This window comes from Arvicola amphibius, chromosome 8, assembly GCF_903992535.2.
Source record: "Arvicola amphibius chromosome 8, mArvAmp1.2, whole genome shotgun sequence".
Lineage (NCBI taxonomy): Eukaryota > Metazoa > Chordata > Mammalia > Rodentia > Cricetidae > Arvicola > Arvicola amphibius.
Genome location: NC_052054.1, coordinates 10,726,202 through 10,754,195, shown reverse-complemented (window position 1 = coordinate 10,754,195; position 27,994 = coordinate 10,726,202). Strand labels below are relative to the sequence as shown.

At 44.9% G+C, this 27,994-nt stretch overlaps 1 protein-coding gene across 3 annotated transcripts in view; it reads left to right on the top strand.

Annotated features, from left to right (window-relative positions):
* Window positions 1-27,994, top strand: part of Arid1b (AT-rich interaction domain 1B) — a 360,006-nt gene that overhangs the window by 86,079 nt on the left and 245,933 nt on the right. For all 3 annotated transcript variants that reach the window (XM_038338780.2, XM_038338778.2, XM_038338779.2), the window contains exon 3: window positions 22,090-22,239. In XM_038338780.2, the coding sequence (XP_038194708.1) occupies window positions 22,090-22,239 (150 nt within the window). The remainder of the gene's footprint in view (window positions 1-22,089; window positions 22,240-27,994) is intronic.

Here is a 27,994-nt window from a genome sequence, read left to right as displayed (position 1 = left end):
GAAAGCCAGCAGCTGGAATGTCCCTGCTGGCCTGGCCTGCATTCTCTTGAGTGATAGCAGGCACACCTGGGGAGAGCTTTCTACACCTTGGAGATTGCCATGCATTTGCAGCGCTAGGAGACACTGCTCAGAGCCCTGCTATGGGCTGGTGTGGAGAGGCAGGATTGGGCAAGGCATTCCTGGGATATGGCTGTTCATAGTAGACCCTGCCTAACCCTGAATGCAGAGCAGTCTGTCTCCAGAGACTGAATACACCCTAATTCAGGGCTTAGGCTCACACGGAGCAGGGCTATTATTAACACGTGACTGAGGTCAGGTTCACGCACTGTCTTTCACATCTATAGCTTAAATTTTTCATGTGCTTTACTAGCTGTATTTATAAGAGCTTGTTTGAATTAAGTCTTGCCAAAGATGAAAATGGTAGTTTAGAATTCATGGGACACGAATTCTGAATTTTCTAAGAAGATAGAAACCTTGAAAACCGTATTTAACATAGTGGCATATATCACATGGATAGGTATAAAATAAGCATGTTCTATTTGAACATAATCTGTAGACTCTAGACTGAATCAGAGGTAGGTTTTACCAAATCTCATTCTTTTGTAGCAATCTTTAATACTGATCCTCCTTCCCCTGAATGACAGATATGCTTTATAGTTGAGATTTTCATTCTTGTATTTTAAGTCTAGAATCTTTGTGTTTCTAATACGCCAGAAATGGCTTTCCAGATCTCAGTACATTTTATGACTAGACTCTAAGCCAACTCCCACCTATTTGGCAATCAGGAGGAAGAAAGACAACTTGCTAATAGAGACATACAAGCAGGTTTGAATCTAAAAACTTTTATGGTTTCTTGTTTATTGTGTAGAAAGGGAACAGTTTACGTAGCTATTTTCGTCTCTGTTCTTTGCAGCACCTAGCTAGCCCAGTGCCAAACAGGTCATAGTTAAGATGGGCAAAATAAACGCTTTTAAAATGAAGGGGCACACTGAGCCAGGCCACAGAAAGATCCTGTTCTTTAAGCAGTGGGCTGGGTAGAAGGCAATTCTGGCCGAATGACAATAGACCTCTCACACTCTGATTTTGAATGTTAGGCAGTGTTTAGTAGAGAAAGCCCAAGTCAGATGGGTACCTAGGCTCTCTTGGTAAGGTTATGCAACATCAGAGTGACATTAAGTCACAGAGAAAGGTGTAGAATCCGGGTCTGATTGATAGTGCCGATGCTCACCAGCACAATTTTGTAGTAGTGAGCGGCGGGCTGCGTCCTGCCACCCAGCTCTCGCATGGCTAGCTTTACACCTGAAATAATTACATGGAAACTGTATTCATTTAAACACTGCTTGGCCCATTAATTTCAGCCTCTTATTGGCTAACTCTCACATCTTGACTAACCCATATTTAGTAATCTGTGTAGCACCACGAGGTGGTGTCTTACTGGGAAGGATCTTAGCCTGCTTCCATCTCGGAGAGGAGAGCTATGGCGTTTGCCTGAAGTGTCTGCCTGACTCCCTTTCTTTCTCCCACAATTCTATTCTGTCTACTCCACCTGCCTAATTTTCTGTCCTATTAAAGGGCCAAGGCAGTTTCTTTATTAACCAGTGAAGTTACATAGACAGATAACTCTCCTCCATCACAATTTTAACTTTATGAATTCATGAGGGCCACATGGAAAGAAACACTGTTTTGAGAATACGCCTATGCTCTTGATCAAAGTCTTTGGGGCACTGTGCAGCTCCAGGGGTAGTGCATGTGTCTGTTTGCTCTCACTCCTGTGAACAGTGACATCTTTGCATAGAGTGGCCAGTTTCCGTCGGTCCTAGGAGTGATGACACAATGCCTGTCTGGGCTCAGCGGGAGTTTGATGAGGTTTTGCCTGTGTTTTGGCTTCCTTGAGTCTCATCGCGTACCATTCGAATGGCTTCTTGGTGTTTGAATAGGAGATGGATGCTTAATCCGAGAGTGTTATTTTACAAAAGTCATTAATGATGATAATAATAATAATAAAATAATAATAGATAATAATAACGGGCTTTCTTTTTTCTTTACAATTTGGATTTTAAAGATACTACATGAATTAGTAAACAAGCACATGTATGTCCACCATGATTCCTAGATGCCTAGATTCCTAGATGTAAACTCGGTGGATTGCCGTCGCAGCCTCTCAGTTTCCTTTGTTGACTTGTAGGTGTTACATGCAATTTTATGTGTTGAAGCAAGCAGATGGGACCCGGTGTTCAGTACCAAATCACATCCCATCTTCCTTGTCATCTTTTCTCAAATCCTAACTGGTCAGATTGAGTCACTGATTTTTAGTCTGTTTTGTTTAATAACTTTTGCAAACTTTTATCGATTATTTTCCTCCAGTGAGGCAGATGCTTCTAGGGTCCAAGTAGGGCAGAGAACGGTATCAAGCATATAGATAAACAGTGAAACCTCTATCTTCAGTTCAGGCCACTTTGTGCTGGGGGTACTAACGTCTGTCTGTGACACAGTGGACAGGCAGCTCGTGCCTGGAATTGCCTTGACTGCCTGTGCTGGGCAGGCCTCTTCAGCTCCAGGACTGTGCTTGTTGAAGTCTGTCTTTGATCTTCTTTCTCTCTCCATCAATCTTCCCAAGACATTGTGTAGGGCAAGCCTCTGCAAGCCATGGTCAGTGGGGCAGGCTATTCTTACTGGGAGCACAGGGAACTTGACTTTCCACTTATCCTGGTACATTGCACAATGTCTGTCATAAAATACTCTTAGTGGGTAATGGGGCTCAAGCACAAATCAAGCAAAATAGTAATACACTCTTGTTTATTATATTAAAACCAGGCAGTGACCTGACATAAAGTTTGCTTATAGAATACTGCGTTAAATTTTACTTACATGATGTTCAGACCATGAGAACATTAATTTCTTAGATTTGATAGTTGCTGTTTCAAAAACTGGTTTGTTTTATACAAATAATAATAATAATAATAATAATAATAATAATAATAATAATAATAATACTTTTAGAACCCAGGTAATTACCTTCGTTTCTGTATATATCAGATTTCAGCATATAGTGTTCCTGAAAATAAAATGGTAAACATGGCATTGAGCCACGAGGTCAGGTCATGCACAGATTTTGATTTCCATATAAAGCCAACTGTGGCTAATGACACTGTTGCCGGTAGGTGGACTCTTCTGCTTCTTCAGTGTAGAATTCATCTGCAGTCTGCCTTTGACTTGAGATCCAGGCACTGTGAATTCAAAGCAGGCCAAGACGAGACTAATGCTAGTCTTTACTACAGTCTAAAAGTGGATGTTAGGATTTCTGTCAACGTCATGTGAAAACCAGTGACAAGTGTCTGAAGGCAAGGGGCAGGGCTGAGTGACAGCAAGGCCAAACCCCAGGACTCGGCCAGTGGCTGATATGATGTGGTCTGCTTGTGCATCGGAGCTGTGGCCCACAGTGCCTTGTGTACCGTTGCCATAGATGCTTCTCCAGCGCTTTGCTCAGTACTTGGTGTTTTAAGGATTTTCTTCTGAGGTGTTTGTGCCTCTCCTGAAGGGTGAGCCTGGGCTTTGTTTGTCTGCCGTATCTCTGGGACTCTGGGTTCCGCAGGCCCACCTGTCTCCTGGCCTTAGACCGGCCTTGCCTGTTGTCTGCTAAACCTTCTATCTGATATCCAAACCCTTCGCAGACACAGGATCCTGGGGTAGGAGAACCCAGATCTCTAATGCTGTAGGACAACAGGAAGAGCCTGCTTGGCTCTGCTTGCTTTTGCAGTGTTGATGGTTTGCTCTGGTCCAGGTCCTCTAGGGGATGGCAGCAGGTGTGTGTCATGGGTGCTGCCACCTGTGGTGAAGCTCACTTGTTAGGCATGGCACTCCGTAGGGTTCTGTGAGTTAAAATCAAGGAACAGGCCCCTGGTAATTGTGTAGTGTAGCTGCAAGGACCTTCTCTGTCTGGCTGGGCCCGCCCAGTCATTGTAGTCCCTGCTACCACTCAAACCATTGCCTTTCAGTGGGTGCTTTGAACTCTGTCCGTTGCCTTTATTTATGCTTGGTGTACCTCTTCTCTGTCTTTCTGATGAGTCCTTAGCCACTTCACAAAGCTCAGCTGCGTTCTCCTTTGAAGAACTTGCCTCCCTTTGCAGACAGTCTGCGGTGCCTTTGGTGTAGGTCCATGTTGAATTGCATGCTGGGAAGGAAAGCACACAGCCTGACTTTATTGCTGTGTCTTAAAGAAAACAGCTGGTCTGTGCTGACAGGCCAAATAAGGGTTTGGATTTGGTTGATGTATACTCTACTTTCAAAAATTTCTTTAATTATGTATATGTGTGCTGGTCTGTGTGTTATGTGTGCACTTGGGTGTGGGTGCCCGCAAAAGCCAGTGGCATCCAGGTCCTTGGAGCTGGAGTTGGAGATAGTTGTAAGCCGCCCAGGTGTGTGCTGGTTGCTGAAGTGGGGTTATCTGCACAAGCAGTGTACACTCCTCACTGCCTGGTCATCTCTGCAGCCCCCATGTGGTCTGCTCTTGCTGCGAAAATGTGTAGTTCTTCAGAGACTGTCTTTAAGTTGCTTGTTTGAGTAGAGCTGAGAACCCCTTACATAAAATGTATGAGGCCAGAGTGTTTCTGGTTTGGTTCTTCAGGTATGGACATATTTACATTTATAGAATGAGACATTTTGAAACATTGGATTGAAATTTAAGCAGGAAACTGATAACACAGAGCCCAAGGGTAATTTAACACAAGGTTCTTGTGTTTTGACTGGAGACCAACACTTGAGGCCAGGTTGGTTAGCGCTCACACAATTTGGATTTCTAGGATTTAGATAATGAATGTTCAGTCTGTTCTTAGATCCAGACTAGAATCCAGATAAACGCTTGTAACTGAGCCATTTACTGCACACCAGCCTTTCTTGCCTTCATTATGCTGGCATTGCCCAGTTTACTGCTGGATGACAGGTGGTAGAAGGCCTGTATGTGAAAGAAGAGGAATGTTTGTTGGGAAGCAACAGAGGGTACACATGGACAGTGAGGCGTGCGAGCTTTACACAATCGCAGGTGCACTGGGACACACCTTCCTAATTAAGCCCATCATTCAGTCTAGTTACTATGTCTATATTTAGTTTCCAAGAAAAGAATAGAGTAGTTCGTGTAATTCAAAATGAATTGCACTTTTAAGACCCAGTGACGAAGGCTAAGCGAGGGGACCTGCTTCATAACACCAACCAAACTGGCCACCCAGTTGCCAAATGTGTAGCGTAGATCTCCTGCCGTGGTTGTTACAGGGATAACGGAACCTGAGCATGGCTGTTTCTCCCTGCCAGCGACTTCTTGCTTTTGCCAGTGAACTGTTGGGGTTCCTTGCAGGCAGGGAGGATACACCTTGAAAGCTGTACCCCTGAGTGTGTTTCCTTTCACTCAGTAGAAGGATGGCTCACTGCCACACTTCGTTGTTGCTTAATAGTATAGAGATTTTCCACAGCTCTGTTGGTGATTACAGAGTGCTACACTTTGCTAACAAACACAGCAAATGTGATGAAAATCCCATGTTGTACATTTCTGTGAATAACATGTTTATATAACATGCTAAATACTTCTGTTAAAGACTTGTCTTTTTGAAGTTGCAGATTTCATTCTGGGTTTTGTTAGTGAAATGCACACTGTTGGATAGTCCAGATGACAGGCGAGGTTAGGAGGATTGTTAGTTTTCTGCAAACACTAACATTTTTGAAGTGGAACCTTTGGAGAGAGTGAGATTTGAATATCTGGATTACATGGCTGATTTTCCCGCTGTACCTTGGAGGCACCGAGAGGAACCACTTAGCGCTGTTGTCCCTGTCTCCTGTTGTGGAGTAGACAGCACTGAAGCCCTGCAGAAAGCGTGCCCGGAGGAACCAATTTGTGTTTATATTTATAAAATGATACTATATGGATGATGTGGGCTCTGACCTTGACCTTGTGGCGTTACCACAGCCTCACTCATTCTGGTTCTGTTGAATCTCGACTTTTCCTGTGAACTTGAACTTGGCTCACATCCTTGTGACCGCTTATATCTAGCTGTTGATCTTTGATCTTGGTTTCGATGACTCTACCCCAGACCATGGACTACTCAACCTGAGACTTTTTCTGGTTTCTGACTGCCAGCTGGGCCCGTCTTCCTAGACATGCTTCTGTCACCTTGGTTCTGATCATTCTGTAGTGTTATTTCTTCACTCCTCACGGGCACCCACCTGCCTTGGTTGTCCTAAGTCACCAGCTCTACTCCCGAGGCTGTGCCAGACACTTTGTTTCATCTTGCTTTGACCTCTGCCTTGCTGGAGACCATGGCCACCCTGGCAGGGCAGCCACTTCAGCTCATCAGATGGTGGCTCTGCCAGTTTTCTTTTTCCCTGTGAGTGGTCACAGCTGAACTTCAGGGGACTGCAAGTCCTTTGAGATTAAATCCTGGGATCTCTGCTCTGTGTGCAGATGCATTTCTATTATGCCTGTTCTGTTCTCAGAGTTTCCATGAGTTTCAGATGCTGAGGACTGGTGATTGTTTAATTAATCTTTTCTTTGACACATCCCAGGGTGCCCTTCTGCTTAAGTCTCTTTAGTGAGTACCTGTCAGTCAAGTCCGCATGCTAGCCAATGGTCTGACTTCTCTACCAACACTAGCTTTTGTTTCTAGTTTCTCCTTCTTCCACCCTCAGCCTGAGGACTAAGGGTGCCCAGCTTTGTGAGATGACCGCAGCTGGAAGTGCCACTATGTGTTTTGTTTTCCTTTTATTTTGAGATTAGAATATAATTGCATCATTTTTCTTCCCTTTTAATCCTCTTAAACCCTCCCATATACCCTCCTTGCTCTTTTTCAAATAGTTGTTGTTGTTGTTGTTGGTGTTGTTGTTGTTGTTGTTGGTGGTGGTGTTGTTGTTGGTGGTGGTGGTGTGTGTGTGTGTGTACGTGCGTGTGCACACATATATACTTATATTCCCATTAGAAGCTGTTACTTGCATGTATTTTTCAGGGATGATCATTTGGTATTGGATAACTAACTAGTGTGTTCTTCCCTGGCCAAGACCATTTCTCCCCTCACCACTCACTCCTTCGTTGCTGGAGTCCTCTGCATATGGTCGAGGCCTTGTGGGCTCTCTCCTGCCAGCTCTGGCATGTCTGTTGTTCTTGTTCAGCTCAGGCTTAGGCAGCCATGTTGGTGAGACTTTCTGGGAGACATTCCTAGGAGACATGACCTCACGGCAAACACCTTTTGCCCTGGCCCTTACATCCCCTTGTCTGCAGTGTTCCCTAAGGCTGTGGGAGTGAGGACTGGACTCCACAGCTGTTTTGATGGGTTGTGTTTCTTTGTGAGGCCCTCTATTGCAAAGGGAAGTTTCCTGGATGAGGTATGAAAACTGCACTCATTTGAGAGTCTGAGGACACATTATAGTGTAGTTAGGGGCTGCGCTGGTGTGGTGAAGTGGGACTTGTAGAGGGTCCTCCAGGATCCATGACCTCATAGCCTTGGGGAGTTGGCTGGGGTTCACGACCAAGCATGTGCTTACCATGTATTTTTTTGTGTTTTGCTTTTCATTGTCGCTGGCTGGATCGTGTCTTCCCTGCTCTCGTCTGTGTTCTTCTAACTCCACACCAACTTGGATTTACCTCCAAACAGTAAAATTACCTGTGGCTACACAATATGTTTCTCCTAAACTCCTGCTCTTCCTTAGTATCTTCAAAGTCTGCCACATGAGGCCCCGATAAAGGCTATTTTAAAGGAAATAATGCATTAGTACCTCTTACCCCGAAAGCTACACCCGTGCTTGTTGTAGCCATGCACCCTCTGGGCCTCCGTACAACCACAGTAACCATGGACTTTGGATTAGTTGTCCGGTTCTTGTGACCTGCTTCCTCACCGCGTGCTTCCTCCGCACAGGATGGAGCCTTCCGTGCTGTGCCTCTGTCCGCTGGTGGCGCTGCAGGGCCCTGCGTTTGCTGTCGTGTGTGTTTGGACGTCTCCCAGCACTCTGCCTATCTTGCTCTTATTTTAGGAGCCACTTTTATCACTCACAGTTGTTAGCAGCGAGAGCTGTCTGTCTAGCACAAGCAGCAGTGAAAGCATTGCTGGGCGTCTCTGGGGCAGCTCCTCGAATTGCCAGGAAGACGGAAGGACCAGACCATCGAGAAGGCCAGAGATGAGGAGATGGCAAAAGCTGGCTGCAGGGCAGTGTCCAGAACCACTGCGTCCCACCCCCTCCTTGCCTGTTTTCATTTCTGCTTCTAAGTAAGAGCACACATACCTCACATGGGCATTTAATGCAGATGCCCAGGAAAACCCTTCGCATTTGTATTTCTTTATGCCACTAGATCAGCCAAGTGCATGCTCAGTGCTGGTCTGGGTCTCGTGGTAGTAGTGCTTGGGTCGTTGTCTTTGGATTCCCTTCCCAGGAGGAGTAGCAGAGAAGGATGAAGAGTTAGCTGGAAGGCAAAGCAGGTCTGTAGCCCGTGCACTGAAAGGGCGGACAGGAGGATGGGCACTGCTCTACTTTGGTATTTGATGTGGGAGTGTTTGTGGTCATTCTCTGGTGATGTCTTAGTCGTTTACATAGTTGACCATTTGGAGTGTGTTCTCTTGGCAGCTGCTACTCAGTGAGGTGGATGGCATTGCTATCTCATCCTGGGGGAGGCATGGAAACCGCTGAGCAGAGAGGTGGCTGCAATTTAACAAAAGACAGGTGTGGTTGGGACTCACTTGAGCCTCTGGCTCCTGAGCCCCCATGGCTGTTCCCGGCTGGTTATACTAGCCTATGTGTCTCTGCACCACCACAGTGTGCACACATGCTGCGTGTGCTGTCACAGGGTCTGGAAAGTGCCGCAGCATACCCACTGCACAGACTGCTTCACAATGGACCTGGATGCAGAGTTGGAGTCAGGGAAGGTTAATTTGGTATTTTGTATTCTTGTTCTGACTACTTGTGTTGTTTAATGCTGTAACATGTCTCTGGTTGACTGCAGCCATATGTCATTCAAATTGAACCTGTACTTTGGCATTGGCCTGACAATCACTCAGCTGTGGAACACAGCAATGAAAATTACGAAAACTGTATCTGTTCATTAGACCAGCGGAGTCTATAAGCACTTTTGTGGCTGTGCCCTGCAACTCCGCGCCCTGGCCAATGAGAGTACAGTAGGTTAAGGCCTTGAGCCTCCCCACTGTACATTGTATATTTGTTTCACACTTGCAGATTGCTGTAAAAGCCAGATAGATGAGCACTTTAAAAGATTATAGCAATGGAAAATGCGTTTGGGGAACGAACGGCCTCAAAACAAGTATTATAAGAGGTGTTCTAGTGGATTCTTTTTCACATCACATTAAACACTTCTGCAGACTTAACAGTTTTAGTTTGCGGAGTATCGCATGGTTTTCTGTTTCAGAAGAGGGTTTGTGCCCTATTGTTTCTGTAAGTACCACGGCAGCTCTCACTGAGACTTGAGCTGTATCCATACGCTCTGTGAATATGCAGCAGAGCATGTGTGTGTGCGTTCATGTGTGTTTGTGTGTGCTTACACATGCGTGTGCTGAGTGTTCCTGTGTTCCAGACTTGATCTTTCATAGGAGAATGAAGTCAGTTCTTTCATGCCTGAGAGAAAAGCAAAACAAAAATTCTACAGGCCAAATTTCAAGCCCTCTGCACAGCAGCAGATGGCAAACTGTAATCGGAGGAGGGTCCTGCCAGCCTTCGGTTTCAGAAGTCTGTTCCAGTGGGGACTGTGGGCCTCTGGGAGCCCAGATGCCCCCTGAGGGTGTATTTGAGCTGTTAGAGGAGCCAGGTGGTAAAAGAGCAGGCTGATGCCACCCAGAGGAAGAAGAGAGGAGCAGAAGGAGAAAAGTGAGAGTCAAGAAAGAGGCGTGGTCTGCGGAGACTAATAGCGCCCAGAGAAAAATGGAGAGAGGTGTCTGTAAGGAGAGAGAAGGAAGGAGTTGGAAAATGGTAGAGTGCTAGTGGAGAGAGAGAGGAATCCGGACTGTTCTATGAACGTGTCCTCTAAGGCTTCCTACGAGCTCTTCATTGGGTGGGGTACTGTTGCAGTCTGGGTATGAAACAAAGGCCCGCTGCGTGCCGGTCAAGCACTCTGGGACAGGGACAGCAAGATCAGAAGTTCAAGGTTATCTTGGCTCGAGCTGACTTTGAGGCCAGCTTGAATACTTGAGATATGTCAAGAAAGAAGAAGACAGTGGCTGCCCACCGACTTTTCAGCCTCTGCTCGCTGCTCTCCTTGTCTCACCTCTGACCTCCCCTTTCCCCCACAGCACTATGACCTCCTTCTCCCTGTTCTCAGCACAGGACTGAGCTTCCTGGCCACCTGCTTCAAAGTAGGCCTTCAGTCTACTTTGAGACTCGAGGAGCCAGCCATGCTTGGAGCCAGTCTGGTTCTCTTCCTTGTGTTTATGGTGTTTCTTTCCTCTCATACATTGTCTTTGCCATATTTAACACTCAGGTGAGTGCTCGTCCCTTAGCCCATGGAATACTTAGATGCTGTACATTTCAAAGGCCATATTTCAAACATCACAGTTTTTAAATTTTTCAGTTTTGAGATAGTGCTTCTTTTTCCTGCTGATTTAGTATGTATCCATCTCCTTTTCGTGAGAGAATGGTGGCTAGAGAGAGGGTGGGTGTGGAGACTGCCTGCTCCTTACTCGGGAAGCTGGAGGCTGCAGGCAGCAGTCATGGGCCGGACTTCAGATCACCCATAAAAACAAAACAAAGATGGCTTCTTGGCCTTTTGGCTAAGATCAAGTGTAAAGACAAAGTGTGACATCAAATGGGACTCTGTAGAATGTTTCTGTGTCATTTAAAAAAGAGAAAATATGAAGCAGCCTCAAAGACTATAAATACCACTCACAGTTGCACACACAGGCATACGTGCCCACATATATATTGCATATACATACCACACACACACACACACACACACACACACACACACACACACACACACACCCTTTGCCCCTGTGACCGACAATCCTGAAGGTATCATAAGACCTGCAATGATTCTGTCTTTCCTCCCGTTCCCTGGCTGACTTCCCTTCTGAGTAAGGTGCCAGCTGCTGCTCTATTGGCTCTTTTAAAATCGGTGGGCTCTGTATCCCCAGCTCCACTCAGGAGTTATCTCAGAGAGAACAGCCTTTTTAATTAAACATTCCTCGCACATGGTCTTGTCACACAGCTACAAGGCTGACATTGCAGCCTCAGCAAAGGTTATCTCTTGAAAATTCCCAGAGATTCCCCTTTGGCGCATCCATGTTGGCAGCTGAGTTTATGTAGGAAAGTGGAAAAGCTCTTGACTTCTCTTCCTGTGCTATATAAAGCTAGAATCACTGCCAGAAGGGCGGGGGGCCCCACAGGGGTCACAGACTTTCTGAGTCTCAGTGTGGTGAGCAGAGTCTTCCCATGTACCTGTGAGCAAGTGGGGGCTGTGAGACCATGAGCACACTGCAGCCTGGCTTTGGTTTTGAAGTCTCACTGGAACCCCTGCCAGTCTTACATGTGTGCAGAGTGTGGTCACAATTTATCTTACGCGTGTGCACACTGTTGTCACTTCCACTGGTCTCATGTGTGCACAGTGTTGTCACACTGCTTTGACTTTGGGTTTTCTACTTCTTGAAAACAATTATTTTTAAATATTTATTTATTATGTATACAATATTCTGTCTGTGTGTATGCCTTCAGGCCAGAAGAGGGCACCAGACCCTATTACAGATGGTTGTGAGCCACCATGTGGTTGCTGGGAATTGAACTCAGGACCTTTGGAAGAGCAGGCAATGCTCTTAACCTCTGAGCCATCTCTCCAGCCCCTTGAAAACAATTTTTTACCCTCTCACTATGAAATCCTGTTTTGCTGGGCGGTGTTGGCACACGCCTTATTCCCAGCACTCGGGAGGCAGAGGCAGGTGGATCTCTGAGTTCAAGGCCAGCCTGGTCTACAGAGCGAGTTCCAGGACTGGCTCCAAAGCTACACAGAGAAACCCTGTTTTGAAAAGCCAGAAAAGAAATTTGTGTTTTATAGATTCGGAAGTACCTGTCAGAGTTTTGGCAGTGATAAAGTAAGAAAGCTCTCCAGCAAGACGCCTTCCTTCCGAGGAAATGAGCTCAGGTGTGTTTTCTTGAGCCAGCACTTTCTTGGATGGAGATAATGAAATTTCCTGAGGAGGTGGTGCAGGCCTTTCTGTTTTCTGGTCGCCTGTTCTGAGCAAGGGTCCCTTCTGTGAGTGTTTGTACAATGCCTTCGGAGCCCTTTCTCTTTCTGTCCACGTGATGACCTCCAGGGAGCATCACTTTGCGGGGCTGTGTTCTGTGTTCATGCATTGCTAAAATGACCGCACAAGTTTGGGGAGTGAGGAGAACACATATCATGCTGTGAAGGGCTAACCTTGTTAGCCGAAGTGTTAGCGCTTGCCCTCAGAGCGTGGCTGCTTTCTCACTATATAAATAATAAATAGGTCCGCAGGCTCCTCGGTGGACTATGGCTTGTGGAAGACAGCGGAATGCCTTCTGGGTGCTGTCTTCATCAGTAGGCAACAGCAGTTAGTAGTCTTGACCTCCCGTGCCTTCTGTCTTACCAAATTTACATATATAGGAAACTAGCAATCTCTCTCTTTTTTGAAATTTATTTTTCTTTTATGTGCATTGGTGTTTTGCCTGCATGTATGTCTATGTCAGGGTGTCAGAATTTGGAGTTATAGACAGTTGTTAGCTGCCATGTGTGTGCTGGGAATTGGACCTGGGTCCTCTGGAAGAGCAGTCAGTGCTCTTAACCGCTGAGCCATCTCTCCAGCCCCTGATCAATCTTTTTATAACTAAAATTTCTAGGGTAAAAATTATTACCCCGTGATACACATATACTTTTAGCCCTGAAGCCGAATCTTTCCCTTTTGTGCTCACGTTTTATCTGAAGACAATGCGGGCTGTATAGACCTCGGTATTGATGTCCTCTGTAGTACATGGGAAGGAAGTGTTAAAGCAAACACATGATTAGAGTACTTGAATGTAAAGCTACAATTATATACTTGATGTTAACTTTGTACATAGTAAGACTTTTGTTCAACCTGGGTTATTATGGAGGTATTTTGCTGCCAGTGAAAGTCTGCATTTTATGGATCCTTAAATAAAGCTTTAATTGGTAGATGTGGAATGGAAGGTGGAGCTTGTACACTGAGGTGGGAGAGGAGAGACTGGAATGTTAGTGAGGGCTCCTTTTAAAGGTAACAAGGAGGGTCATCCCATTCTTTTATACAGCCTAGAGCCTTTTGCTTCGAAATCATTCATGCTATTTTAGCCATCGTAAGGACTAACTTACCAGAATTGCTTTCAGTCAAGAGACAGAGGACTGCAGAGAATAGGGGTGTGTGAGCTGGTAAAGGCATTGGCCCTTCTTGGTTGGCCATACATTTATTAATCTAAGTCTGTGCATGAGTTAGGGCACATCCATGAAGCTTGAGTTCATTATGAAAATTAGAAGATTTACCACTTTGTAAAATAGATAATAATGTTGCAGAATTGCTGTCCAGAAGAGGTTGTTGGGCTGGTAATACAAATGAATGTAAGAAGGGTCTAAATAAATTCATGCTAATAGATTCATAATGGTTATTAAGAGTAAATAAAGGCTGTTCTGGACATATCCCTGACTCCTGGAAATTGAGGTTACAAGAGATACTATCATTTAGTTCCCACAGCCGTAAAGCAGATTCGCTCTGAGTACATGGGTCCGACCTGTTCGTTTGCACTGTGATTTGTTAAACAGAGAACAGTTGCACCTAGAGTAAGCCCTGAAATTTCGTAGGCAGTGAATAACTGTAAAGAAGCCCAAGCAATATAACGATAGGTATTATTTCATATGTTTATATCTGTAAAATCTTATGTTGAGTGTACCTTGCTAAAAAAGTTTAATAACAGTAATAACAGATTTGTCATTTAACAAAGGCTGTTGCTAGTAACAAATGAGAGCTTTCCACTGTTTCACCAATGTAAATATGAATCTCTGTAGGAATGGCATAAAAAGTTTACATTTCTTGGTGAGGGTTTGGGTGGATAGTTTGCTAAATCATCCCAGGTATGTTGTATCGTTTTGAGTTGGATAGCAGTGTTTGTGGTGTAGAACCTTCTGGGAACCAGGGAACAGACAGCGTGTGGGTGGGGCCCACAGCAGCCTGAGAGGTACCTGGAGCTCCTGTCCTCTGTCTCCTGCCACATCGTGGGTATGAGACTGCTTTGAGCCAGGAACGCTTTGCCAGGTTCTCCTTAGCTCCAGCTTAATCTCTCTCTCTCTCTCTCTCTCTCTCTCTCTCTCTCTCTCTCTCTCTCTCTCTCTCTCTGTCTGTCTCTGTCTCTCTGTCTCTCTCTCTCTCTCTCTGTCTCTCTGTGTGTCTCTCTGTCTCTCTGTCTCTCTCTCTCTCTCTCTCTCTCTCTCTCTCTCTCTCTCCTTCCTCCCCCCCCCCCCCGTGTGTGTGTGTAAGCTTGGCTTATTGTCACACATAAAGAACTGATCTGAGGAAGTTGTGGAGTAGTGTCTCCTTAGGTGATCCTTAGGACAGGGTCTGTTTTCTTGTGAGGAAAGAGCACCTGGGTTGTTGATCATTCTCAGTTGGGGACTTGGATTGAATGACTGCCATTGTTAATTCCATTGCCTGCCAGCACCCTAGTTTGGGTGGACATGTTGACACTGTAGCATTCTTGCTGCAGCTGGCTCAGCCGGGCATCAGCTGAAGGTCTGGATTTCTTGCTGTGTGAGACTTTTAGTTTCTCTCATGCATGGAAAGTATTTGACATTTCTGTGAACTCAGAAGCCAGGAGAACTTGTCTCACCTGAGTGGAGCTGTTGAACTGAAGATGTTTTCTGTAGTTTGACTTCCTGTTGTGTAGATTTTACCTGGGCCTAAATCTACTAAGGAAAAACAAATTACAGAGATTTCTGCTATTAAAAGTAAGTTGCTGCAGTGTACTTTTTATTGACTCTTAGCAGACAACAGTGGTAAATAATCAGAAATAAATTGCATTTTGTTCTACAATTATGAAAAAGTCATTAATCAAGTTAAAGATTTGGTAACACTGCCATATTCTGTAGATAATTTTTGTACACACATGAACCCCCAGATTTTTATATTAAAACAACATTGTTTATTGCTTTGCAGTTTGTTAACCTGAAGTCCTGGATCAGAGGCGCACGAGGACTCCTCCCTCGTTTTGTCTGTAGTGAGAAGCAGTATGTTCAGTGGCTGTTGTATCTCGACTCCCCACCCCTTTAATGAGTCTGTCGACTCTCAGCCCCTTTAATGAGTCTGTCGACTCCCCGCCCTTTAATGAGTGGCCTTTGGGTTTTTAGGCTCTTCTAAATTTTCAGCAGGCAGAATTAAACTCCCAGCCATGCAAATGTTTGCTTACTTGCTTCATTCTTACCCTTAAGATAAATACGTAGAGACATAATCCAAGTAAAAACGATGTTGCTTCTGTACACTTCTGTCCTAGCCTAGAGACCTGCATTTTTATTTGAATAGAAGTCCTGATTGTTTCAGTATGCCCAGTTGCTCTCTAACTTTTGTTATATGAATTGTAAGCCTGAAAAACACCCTTAAGCATCTATGAGCAATCTACTTAATAGTCAAAAAAGCCTGCCACATAAGCAAGGCAGGAAGGAGACACTTGCATATGTTCCATATATGTGTATTACAATGTCTTACCAAACAGTAAAAATGTGAGGTCAGCAATCTAGATACCTTTTCTCTATTAGATGTAGATGTGTATTTTTATAATATTTTCAGTATGATTTACATATATTACAATACCCAGATTTTAAGTATGTATACAGTTTGATGAATTTTGACAAATGTCCAAGTATCCATGAAACTATCCACAAATTAAGGATAGTTTTATTACTCCCAGAAAGTTCCCAGTGTTTCGCAAGCTGTTAGCTTCATTTCTGTGGTCTAAGTTTGAACATCATATGGAGAGTTTGGTGTATTGAGTGTACATGCATTTAGGATTCTGTTTTTCTTTAAACATTGTTCTTGAAGTGCAAATGCCAAACTGTGCTTCTGTCATTAGGGAAGCAGAGTGGCATGGCAGTCATTGGAATTCTGGCTACTGGGGCAGTTGCTCGTCTAGATGCCCCTGAGGAAGAGGAAGCTGTGTAAGGCCATGTTCAGATCAGCCCCCCCCACCCCCCCAAAAAAAACCCACTGATCTGGAGTAACATAAACATTTGTGGTTAAACAGAATCTGTAGTGGATACATTTGATGGCCTTTAGAACCCTGAACAGAAGTGAAGTAAGTCAGCCACGTGTGCACATGAGTGTGTGTTTCCTAACCGGGCTTGCAGCGTTGAACGCGGAACAGTGGCAACAGGAGACTGAATGGAAAGGACTGGAGCTGCGGTTGAGTGGGCGCAGCTCCAGCTCTCGGTGATGGAGTCTGGAGATGGACAGCATGCTGGTTGTCTGATTTTGTTAACTAGACACAGCTGGTATCATCTGGGAAGAGGAAAACTCAGCTGAGAAACTGTCTCCCTAAGGAGGCCTGTAGGCAAGGCTGTGGGGCATTTTCTTGGTTAGTGATTCATGTCCGAGGTGGGCACCTAGGTAGTCCTGGGTTGTATTGAAAACCAAGTTTGAGTGAGCTATGGGGAGCAAGCCACTAAACAGTGTTCATCTTTGATCTCTGCTTCAGTTCCTGCCTCCAGGTTCCTGCCCTGACTGCTTCATGGTAGACTGTGGCTTGTGAGCCATTGTACCCCAAAGTGCTTGTTCTTGGTGTTTATCCCAGCCATAGGAAGCAAGCTGGGCCAGAGGCTCTCATGTGTGCACAGCGGCTGGAGCGTCCTGAGTGTCGCTGTGCTGTACACTAGAAATCCTTAAGATGGCGGCTGTTGTGCTTCTCTTAGCGTAGTAGGAGAGAGGAGTGGAATGAAGAGAAGGAGGAAATTCACTCATCTGAGATCACACAGTAGCTTGTTTAGGGTTCAGAAGCAGGGAGATTTTGCATATTTCATGTGTAGGTGATGCATGTGTGACACTCTTAGTGTTCCCTGTTTGCAAGTTGTCTTCTCGCAAAGACGGGCATGAACGGATAGGGTGAGTAGATAGAGGTGTGCAAGGGCAAGATGGCCTAATGGAAGCTGGGTGGGGTCCCAGTCTTAGCTTGCAATGCTTACTGAGTTGGGATGTCACAGCTCTTTCAAGTGTTTCCCAAGCCACTTTGGAGATGGTCATCCTGGTCTCTTGTTTAGCTCACTGTGGAATGAGGGCTGTGGTATCTAAAAGGTGTTCTGGGAGGTTCTTCAGTGAGTTCTGTCTCAGGTCGAGTAGTCAGCACACACTGAAGACTTAAGCCAGAAAGGCCTATGAAGTTTGCAACTCTGGGCTGGGGTTGCCTAGGCCTTGTGGCTATGTGAGGTCCTTGGTCAAGAGCAGACAGGCCCTTAGCTTTGTAAGGGTTTCTGGGTCCTCGAGTGTGCTCATATTACATGCTTTATTTCTACAGCCTACTTAGTTTACCCTACAACTGATTTCCTGCAGTACCTTGAAGGGTTAGTATCCCATGTAGGAGGGTCAGGAAAATCCTGGGTAAGTTTAGCAGCCCATAGGGTTCCTGTCAGTGGAGAAGGGTCACAGAGGAGTCTGCCCAGGCAGATCCTACAGAAGGGTTCTAGGACCCTCTGGGGGTCCTCAGCCTGTGTCCTGTCACCACCCTCTTCATTTTAGGTGGGGAAGGGGACTAGTTGGAAGTGAGATCGTCATTTTACAATGTAAAATTAAAATTTTAAGCATAAGAAAAAAAGCTTAGACGTGTGTGGAAACAAATACCTGGTGTAACTACACCGAGATTTTAGATTTTTCCACCTCAGTGTCCCTCTTCCCCCCCTCCATCTCTTCCCTCCAACTTTCAGTCTGCCCTCTCAACCTTCATTCTGTCCCCAGGGTCCCATATCTGTTAGGGAAACACTATTTTTCTTTCTTTTCGTTTGTTTGTTTTGTTTTTCAAGACAGGGTTATTCTGTAACTTTGGAGCCTGTCCTGGAACTAGCTCTTGTAGACCAGGATGGCCTTGAACTCACAGAGATCCGCCTGCTTCTGCCTCCCAAGTGCTGGGGTTAAAGAAGTGCGCCACCACCGCCCGGCTGATAAACACTATTGAGGCAGCCTTCGCCTCACTCTTTTGTACATGCCCCTTGCTTGGATTGGGTCAAGTATTTCCTTTTCATTGGGTGTTTTTGTACCTTTGCTATATGTGAGTAATGTTTATTCACACCACTGTGAGTAATGTGTGTGTGAATAGACACACCACTGTGAGTAATGTGTGTGAGTATTTATACCACTATGATTAATGTGTGAGAGAGTATTCACATCACTGTGAGTAATGTATATGTGAATATATACACCACTGTGATTAATGTGTCTGAGAGAGTATTTACACCACTGTAATGTCTACATGACTATTCACACCACTGTGAGTAATGAGTGTGTATTAACACCACTGTGAGTAATGTGTATGTGTGCGTATCACACCACAGTGTGATACTGATATACCTTTTCTTGCCTTTTTTGACTTAAGAGTATTTGTAGATTTGAGAGATTTTTGACATGTGTATGTATGTTTTGACAGTGTTGTGTGTGTTTTGCACAACCTTTCTCACTATAATGTAATACTCAATTGTGAGGTTATAACAGTTGGTGTTTTCTGTTTATGTTTTATGTCAACTAGTATGCTCCTTCCTGATAATTGGGACAGGGCTTGAGAGTAGCTACATGATGTGTCATAGCTGCTTGTATATATGGGACCTTCTGGGTCATGAGGTCAGTGATGAAGAAGAAGGGAAACGAGTGATTCATTAATTTTGGAATATGAGCAGAAATTCCAGGGGTGAAGAGAAATGTGGGGTCCAGAGTGCCCTTCTGACACAGACTGAGACTTGTGTCTTCACTGGGATAATGTCCTGGAGAGAACACTTGAGGCCGGCGCATCACCTTCAGGTACACCTTCCCTCCCTCCCCAGTAGAACACTTAGACACAGTCAGCTTTTTAAAGTTGTCATTCTGTGTGTTTATGCATCAAGTGTAGAAGTGTCTAGAAACGAGTCAAAGATTCTTTTTAAAAGTTATGAAGACCATCAGGCTCCAGATGTTTGCTGGAGAGCTTCCATTAGCTCAGTCCCTACTCTATAGAAGTAGTCATGGACTGACGCCTGGTTACCTGACCGGATGTGGGGTGCTGCTCCAAGCCTTCAGTAAAGGCCTCCTGCCAGTGGCCGGAGGGAGCCTGTTTTCCAGATCTGGTGGTACAGATGCCTTCCGTGTGATAAGTTTAGATTTTACATGCTGATAGCTGCTTCCTTAACTCATTGCTAACACTCGCTCATCAGATGACGTTGTTGTGAGGTCCTAGACCAGGGGCATGGCTTTGGTGTGGGAGCAGATACCCAAACAGTCCGAGGCCGACCCCATAACGTAACCAGTCATTATCCTCATGGTAAAATAAGTTGGTCAAGCCCGAGGAGGACGATAATGCTAAGGTTACCTGCTCTGGGGCAGGGTGACCCGAGGCAGAAGTTCTGTATCCCCAGCGCTCAGTGCTCGGCTCGTGGTGCTGTCAGCCTCACTTGCTTGTCAGTCTGTAATCTTAGTTGATTCCAAACATGGTGAGAACAAGTGAGAGTCCCAGGGCCCTGAGGAGTCAGCATGGATTTACAGGGAGTTCCTCAGGGACACATCCTTTGTCACTTCAGCAGTGCGTGAGCTTCTCGGGCCTTAGTCAGCACCACAGGAGTAACAGTGAATTACACTGGGGCCAACAAGGCTGTGGTAGAAGGAGGAGTACCAAGTTCTCCATGGCCAAGAACTGCGGAGACAGCGGCTCCTGGACTTTTGGGGTCTCTGTTTTAAAATAATGCTATTTCATTTAAGAAGTCTGCAGAAGCATGTAGTGTTCCAAAGCTCCACTTCTAAACTGACCAAAACAAAACCAACTGACCATTCAAGAGCTGAGAGCCTTCACTTCAGCAGTAGGAGTTACTTATCATCGTGAGAAGTTGGTTCTTAAAGCAGCGCTTAGGAAGCAGTTAATGCCACGTTGCAGCTTGTAGTTCGATGAGGAGCAGCAACCTTGATATGAACACCTTCATAGCATCTAGATTGTGAAACTCCCGATAGCACAATTTTACAGCTCACATGGTTGACACAGATGATGAGATGGGCCATACTTGCTGTCATGTAAGACAGAGGCCCTTCTCCCAAATACCACTTCCATATTCTGTGTGAGAGTTTCCGTACACCATGGAGTCAACTCCTCGGGGAGTTGCTGGCTGTGTTGACTGAGGCTTACAGTCATCATAACACTGGCAAACATGTTATCCTTGCTGCTTCAAATTGCACAAAGGTACCATGTGAAATCCTGCATTACATACCAAATCAGACATGTGAGCGTTGAATGGGGGGAGCACACATGGGCCTGGTGTGGGTATTCTAGTACGTGGAGTTGAACTATATGAACAATTTTTGGTTTAACTTGTTTCATTGTGAAATATCAAACTGTAAAATGAAGCAAAGATTTCTTTAATTGTATTATTATTATTATTATTATTATTATTATTATTTTAAACTTGCCTTGCCTTAGCAGCCTAGGCTCTGTATGTGAGAAGCCTGTGAACTATTTTGACCATATTTTCTGCAATTATTGCAGGAAGGTTTTGAAAAATAATTGACCCGGGTTGAAAGGAACAGGAGCATTAGCTTTTTTATTTTTTTGCATTATTTTCTTTTGATTCCATTGTATGTGCTGTGAATTTGTGCATTGTCTTGGAGATAAACTTTTTAGTATTAAAAAATTATTTATCTCACTTTTTTTTTTTCTCAATAGAATGGTTGTAGATAATTTGGCTCTTCAATGTGGATCTGGTCCTTCCGTTTCTGAAATGTGTGGGCTCATGGGGCTGAAGTTCTTGGAGTTCTCTCATGGACCATATTGTGGTATTATTAACAGGAGGATAACATCACCATCCATAGCAGCTGAGTGGGTCTCACTGCCTGATCTTGTTTTTCTTTTTCTTTCCTGCTCTCCCAGTTGGGTTGGGGTTGGGAACACACACACACACACACACACACACAAAAAAAAAAAAAAAAAACCCAACGACTCTGTTAGGTGTGTGAGGATCACTTTGAAAGAAGGTAGAAAATACTGTCAGTGTTGTATTTTTTGCACAAGAGAGGACTATTTTTTCTGAGCAGTGAGTGACTTAGGGGTTTAGGTGGCAGGGCACTGGAGACAAGAAGAATGGTTTTCGCTGGCTTGATCTAGCTCTGGTATTTGCAATACAGGGTTCTTTGTTTTTGCCTGCTCTGTCAGCTAAGAGATCTACCCTCTATTGGACGGGCATCTGTCCTTCAAGAACACACGTTGGGCATGGTATTATTTGATATAGTTAGTATCTTCTGTATATGTATTAGCTTTCCATTACTAAGACAAAGTCTGAGGTCATCCTCTCAAATAGGGAAGCAGATTCTTTGGCTCCCAGTTTTGAGGGCACATGATTGGCTGGCCCTGTGGCTCAGAGTCCTTGATAGGCCGCACAGCTTGGTGGGAGCACATGCTGGAGAAAAGAGCTTACTGCATGGACAGCAGCAGAAGTGAGTATGTTCCCTCCGAGAGTGCCCCATTGTCCTGCAGGCCTCACAGGAGCTCCGTCTTCCTGCACTTGGGTCTTTGAGGCACATTTAAGACCAAGGGGTTTTGTTTGATGGTAATGAGCGCACTTTCCTTATAGTGTATTAGTAAGTGGAGGTGCTGACGTCATCAGCCCACATCTGTTAGAGGCTGAGAAGCGTCTTCGTGAACTCATCACGAGTTTGAATGACCCCTACCCCTAGACATTCATGACTGTGTCAGAACTTGATACCTGATAAATGTCACGCTGTCTGTTGAATCCATTGATGGTATGTGACAGAAGCAGAAAGTCAAGTTATTGAATGAGAAGAGGTGTAAATCACTGCACTGTGTCTCTCTTCACACGATGGCTTCAAACCCCTATTCGAGTTCATTTACTTCCATCTCCTCAGTCCTCATTTGCTCCCTTTGCCTTTCTTACAGATGCCGCCGCAGTATGGACAGCAAGGTGTGAGTGGTTACTGCCAGCAAGGCCAGCAGCCATACTACAACCAGCAGCCGCAGCCCCCGCACCTCCCGCCCCAGGCCCAGTACCTGCAGCCCCAGTCCCAGCAGAGGTACCAGCCACAGCAGGTGAGCGTGACTGCTGCCCCCATGTCCTGTTTTCTCCTCCAAGTATGTGTTCAGAGGCTGACTGTGCCCCGAAAATCCTCCCGCCCTTTAGGAGTTATTGGAGGGGGGTGCTTTGTGTGTGTGACGGGGTTTTTGTGCGTAGCCCTGTCTGTCCTGGAACTAGCTCTGTAGGTCAGGCTGGCCTTGAACACCCAGAGATCGACCTGCCTCAGTTTCCTGAGTGCTGGGATTAAAGTCGTGTGCCATCACCCTGCAGGAAACGGGGATCTAACCCTTCTTCTCACTGTTGCCTCTCCTCTCCCCACCGCGTCCTATGCAGTGTGGTGAAGCCTGGGAAGAATAACTTGCAGTAACGGCTGGCATTCCTGGCTAGTGGCAGCAAGAATGTCACTCATGTCACGTTCATTTGTGTTCTAAATCTTTCTACCTCCGTGAAGCCCCACAGGAGGGTTTGCAAGTCATGTGACCCTGCTAGATGACCTTTTCAGTCTGAATGTTAAGGGCTGCAGCATGGAGCATGGTTGCCTTGGAGTGTTATTTTCCTGAAGCTCAGTCATAGTACACTAAGATACGCACAGAATGGCCAGCCACCACACTCTAAACAGCCCCCTGGTCTTGCCTTTGCTGCCTGGCTTCCTCTCCTCTCACCTTTGATCCTCTGCCTCGGCTCTCCTGAGTGCTGGGACTCTGCGCTGCCACCACGCACATCTAGTTTCTGGTTGAACTTAGACGAATTAAGGACTTGTTTTGGAGGCAGGGAAGATGATGGCTGAGCAAGTAAAGGCACCTGCCTGAGCCTGGTGAGCTGAATCCAATCCCCAGGACCCACGTGGTAAAATGAGAGCAGACTCCCAACATCTGTCCTCAGACCTCCACCTGTGTGCGCACTCACAAATACATAAATGTAATAGAAATGGAAAAGTATTTGTTACTGGGCCATATAGTTCAGCTTACAGTGAGATGTGGGCAGCTGAGAGCCTTGCTCTACGCTTAGCTGTGCCCAGAGGCTCCAGTCTCCTACAGAGCAGCCTCCGTGCATGCTAACCTTTCCCTCCGTCCTCTCTCTTATGTGGGATGGGTGTGGTAAGGAGAAGGAATGTATGTGACACAGGTTTCTCCATTTAAGGGCTTTTTGATGGAGTGAAGACTTCTGACCTTAAGTTAAATATGTAAACATGTAGAGCTTAATTTAAAAAAAAATGTGTTGTCTTAATTTTATATATATGTGTGTGTGTGTCTGTAGTTTGGTACACATGAGTGCAGGGGAGTGAGGTCTCTCCTTGAGCTAGACTTACAGGTAGTTGTGAACAGCCCTATGTGGGTGCTGAGAATCTAACTTATGCCCTGAAAGCAAGTGCTCTTAACTGTGGAACTTCATTTTAATTGAGTGTATTTTAAAAGTGTATTCCCCACCCCCCGCAGTGGAGGCACATGCAGGCAGATCACTCTGAGTTCGAGGCCAGCCTGGTCTACAAGAGCTAGTTCCAGGACAGGCTCCAAAGCTACAGAGAAACCCTGTCTTGAAAAGCAAAAACAAAAGTGTATGTGGGGATTTGTTGAAGTCCATTGCCACATGATTTTGATTATAAAACTGTGGAGGGAGTTTGTGGTTTTAAGCAAAGCCTATTAGAGCCACTGGAGAGAGTGAAGCTGGTGTTTAGTCCACCTGCTGACATATGTATGTTTTAAAAGCTTGAGCAGCCAATCTGGGGTGTACAGTACTTGAGTTATTTCATCTCGCTTGTACTAGTGTGTGAACATTTTGAAGCTCTTCCGTATCGGTCCCTTTAACTGAGGGACTGGCACCTGGGATTTTGTTGTAAGAAGACTGCTTGTTTCTTCCTGGCTGCTCAGCCCCAAAATAATCACACAGAAACCATATTATTTGCAATACTGTTTGACTAAGAACTTAAGTGTATTTCTGGCTAACTCATATCTTAAATTAACCCATATCCCTTAATCTGTGTATTGCCACGACACTGTGGCTTACCATGTAAAGTACTGGCGTCTTTCACCATTGGGCTACATGGCTTCTCTGTGACTCCTCCTTTTTTCTCCCAGCATTCAGTTTAGTTTTTCCTGCCTAGTTCTACTCTGCCCTATTAACAGGCCAAACCAAGCAATATATAGACAGAAGGACCTACCACAGGAGGTTTTGATAGATAAAGTTACAGGCTTTTGTGAGGGCTTCCAGAACCTTATTGAACTTACCTGTGGGCATAGGATCTTGGTCACTTTGTTTAAACACTCAGATTGCATCGCTCATTTTACTCTCTTGTGCTGAAATGAGTCTCACTTGTCAAACCAGTTTGATTAAGGACTCTGAGTACCTGTCACTTCCTCAGGACCAAGCTCCAACTTCTCTTCCTTTATGAAGGGTTCACTGACGGCGTCTAGAAGATGGCAATTAGTCAATTCATATCCTTCATATTTAAATATTGACAGTGTGCCACAGGTAGAACCTGTTTTTATGAATACTATTTTAATGTCCTTAGTTTAGGGCTTAATTTTGCTGTTGTCATTGTCCTTTTATTGACCTGAATGCATTGAAGTATATGATAAGAAATACTGTATCTTGACCATGATGGCTTATTATAAAAATAGTCACTTAAGGGGGAAGGGACTGGGAGGTGAAGAGGGAGGGGACACTTCGGTCAGAATGTAAGATTAATAATAAACAATCAAGAAAACCTAAATAAACATATTGTTATTTAAAAGAAAACGATTCCTTAAAAAATGTATTCTGAGTAAAACCACAAATGTCAGGACTTTTTTCTTATGTCTTTTTGTTTGTTTGTTCGTTCGTTTGCTTTTTGAAACAGGGTTTTTCTATGTTGCCCTGGCTGTTCTGGAACTAGCTCTGTAGACCAGGCTGGCTTAGAACTCAGAGATCATCTGCCTCTGCCTCCCAAGTGCCAGGATTAGAGGTATGTGCCCCCACCGCCCTGATATGTTCTAACTCTTGAGCTCTAGAATATCTGAATATTTTTAAAGTTTAATTTGATATCTAAAGATTATCTTAAAAGAAAAAGGAGAAAACTTTCTTGGCATCTTAATTATCTCTAGCTATGTCACCGCCCATACCAGCCTTTGCCAGACAACCATACTATTATAGATACACAGATACATGCATTTATATATGCATGCTATATACTTACATTTGATAGTGTGTAGTATGGTGTATCTTTTGTCCTCTTGTACAATTGAGGGTGCACTGTGATACCATGTTTATTCTTTTTTACTCTTTATCCACTCACATAAATATATTTTCTCGAATTTTCAGTTATTTATAGCTTTATTGGGTTTTATAGACATATCAGGGTATATTTAATCAGTTTTATTTAATGACATTGAAATTGTTTGTAATTCAAGCAGTGTTGCCCTTATAACCTATGTGTGTATCATCTGTTAAGTAGGCAACGGTATCTGTATGGTGATTTGGACAGGTAGCACTGGATGTCAGAGGTTGGGTGTATTTCCTCTTCCTCTTCCAGATGGCTCATCTTGGAGGCCACCTTGTTGACAGAGGTTTCTGTCCCACCTGGTCCCACAGCCATTCAGTCCCAAAGAAATACACAGAGGCTTACATTAATTATAAACTGGTTGTCCTGTTAGCTCAGGCTTATTATTAACTCTTACATCCTATAGTAACCCACAATTCATGTCTGTGTTACCCACATGGCTTGGTACCTTTTATCAGTGAGGCATTCTCATCTTGCTTCCTCTGTGTCTGGATGACGACTGCAGACTGAGCCTTTCGTCTTCCCAGAATTCTCCTGTTCTGGTTGCCCCGCCTATACTTCCTGCCTAGCTACTGGCCAATCAACGTTTTATTGGACTAATACAGGTGACAAATCTTTACAGGGTACTAGACCATTGTCCCACAGCACCATCGTAGTTTGTATACCATTTCCATGGATAAGTACTGTCCTGTACTTGTTGCCAGTGCCTCACGTGGATTTCTGGGAGGTAGTGTCGATTGTCTGTATTTAAAAACATTTCTGTTTGCCTTTCTCCTGGTCTGTAAATCCATGTCTTTTAATCTTGGCTTCTTCCAACTCGGTTTTAAAATTGATTCATAAAAAATTGTGTGCCTTTTGGTAGGCCCCTCTGGAACACAATCTCCCCCCCCCCCCCCCAGTGTGTGTGTTGTAAGGAACTGGTTTGTTTTTATTGTAGGAGTAGAGGGTGATGGGAGGTATTGAGAGATGGCTCAGTTGGTAAAGGTGCCACTATCCCTGATAACTGTGTTTAGTCCCCCAGAATCCATATGGTAGAAAGAAAGATGTTATTTCCAAAAGTTTCTACTGACCTCTACATGTGCGCTTTGGTATGGAAATGTGTGTACACATCATCAGAATAAACAAATGAGCATTCCTAACAAACAAAATGGATAAAAAGTGAGAAGTCCAAAATCCGTGTTGTGGCCTGGAGACCTTGAAGGGCGCTGGCGCAGGTGTGGTCTGGATGGAGTCTGCTCCCCTGTGACTTCTTCGAATCTGGCCTCAGGATTTGGATGATAGTGTGGTTGCTGATACTGGGGAGGGCAGCTTACTTGATTCAAGTCCCCAGTTAAGTGGTTGCTTTGATCCAAAAGTACATAAGGTTAACTTCTGCAGCTGTCTCCCCTCTGTAGTCTGGAGGTGTCCCTTCTGTCATTTGCTGAATCCCCTGAGATGTGGTGTTTAAGTTTCTTTCGGGTTCCTTTCCATTTGGCTTTCTATACTGTTTTTCCTACTGTGCGTTATCTGCTAGTTGCATATCCTCAGTACTCTCAGAGTTTTCTCAGCTGCTTATGTTTTGCTGTGTAGTTCAGACTGGCCTAGAATCTCTGATACCCCATCTTTACTGGGGCTTTGGTTCTGTGCCCCTATGCCTAGACTAAACTTTCATTTCTTACTGTTTTCTCCCAGTGAATTTGTCTGTTTTTGTTGTTATTGTGATTGTGTTTTTCCTTTCTTTATGTATTTTATTTTATTTTTTTGGAATGGGTAGTACTTAAGAAAACAGAAAAGCAAAAAAAGAACACGGTGTGCAGTTGAAGCCCGTTCACAGAAGGCCGAGGGCACGTGATACTGAGTGTGTCTGTTCAGTTTTCTGTGCTGCAGGCCAGGGAGGATGCTGGCCTAAGGAACTGGTGGAGCATCTTGGAAGGAGGTTGCTAATAGTACCTGGTGTGGCACTTATGGGGGATTAGGGAATGAGAATCAGTCCTCAGCTGCTCTTAAGGCCCTGGGGAAAACTGGATGATTAGATATTTTCACAACAGGCAGGAGGAATCAAGTGGGACAGAGTTGACACTTGTAGAGAAGGGGTACAAAGCGTCCACCTGCCTGTCTTCTCCTTCACACCTGCTACACCATCTGCTGAAGCCCTCCCGTTCACCCTTCTTCTCCTTCACACCTGACTGTACCATCTACTGTACTCCTCTCTTCACCCTTCTTTTTCTTCACACCTGACTGTACTGTCTACTGGAGTGCTCCCGTCCACCCTCCTCCTTAGCACCTGACTGTACCGTCTACTGGGGTTCTCCCTTTACCCTTTTCCTCCTCCATACCTGACTGGACCAATACTGGGGTCCTCCCGTTCACCATTGCTTTAGGCTGTTTTAAATTTCCTTTATGTTCTTCCAGAGTGTCCCCTCCTTTGTCTAGAAGTGTTCCTGTGCCTTCCCCTTTGTTGCTGTTGTAAGTCTGTTCTTCTGAGAGTTACCCTTTCCTTCCGCTCTGTGTGGATGCGATGAGCTCCAGACCTT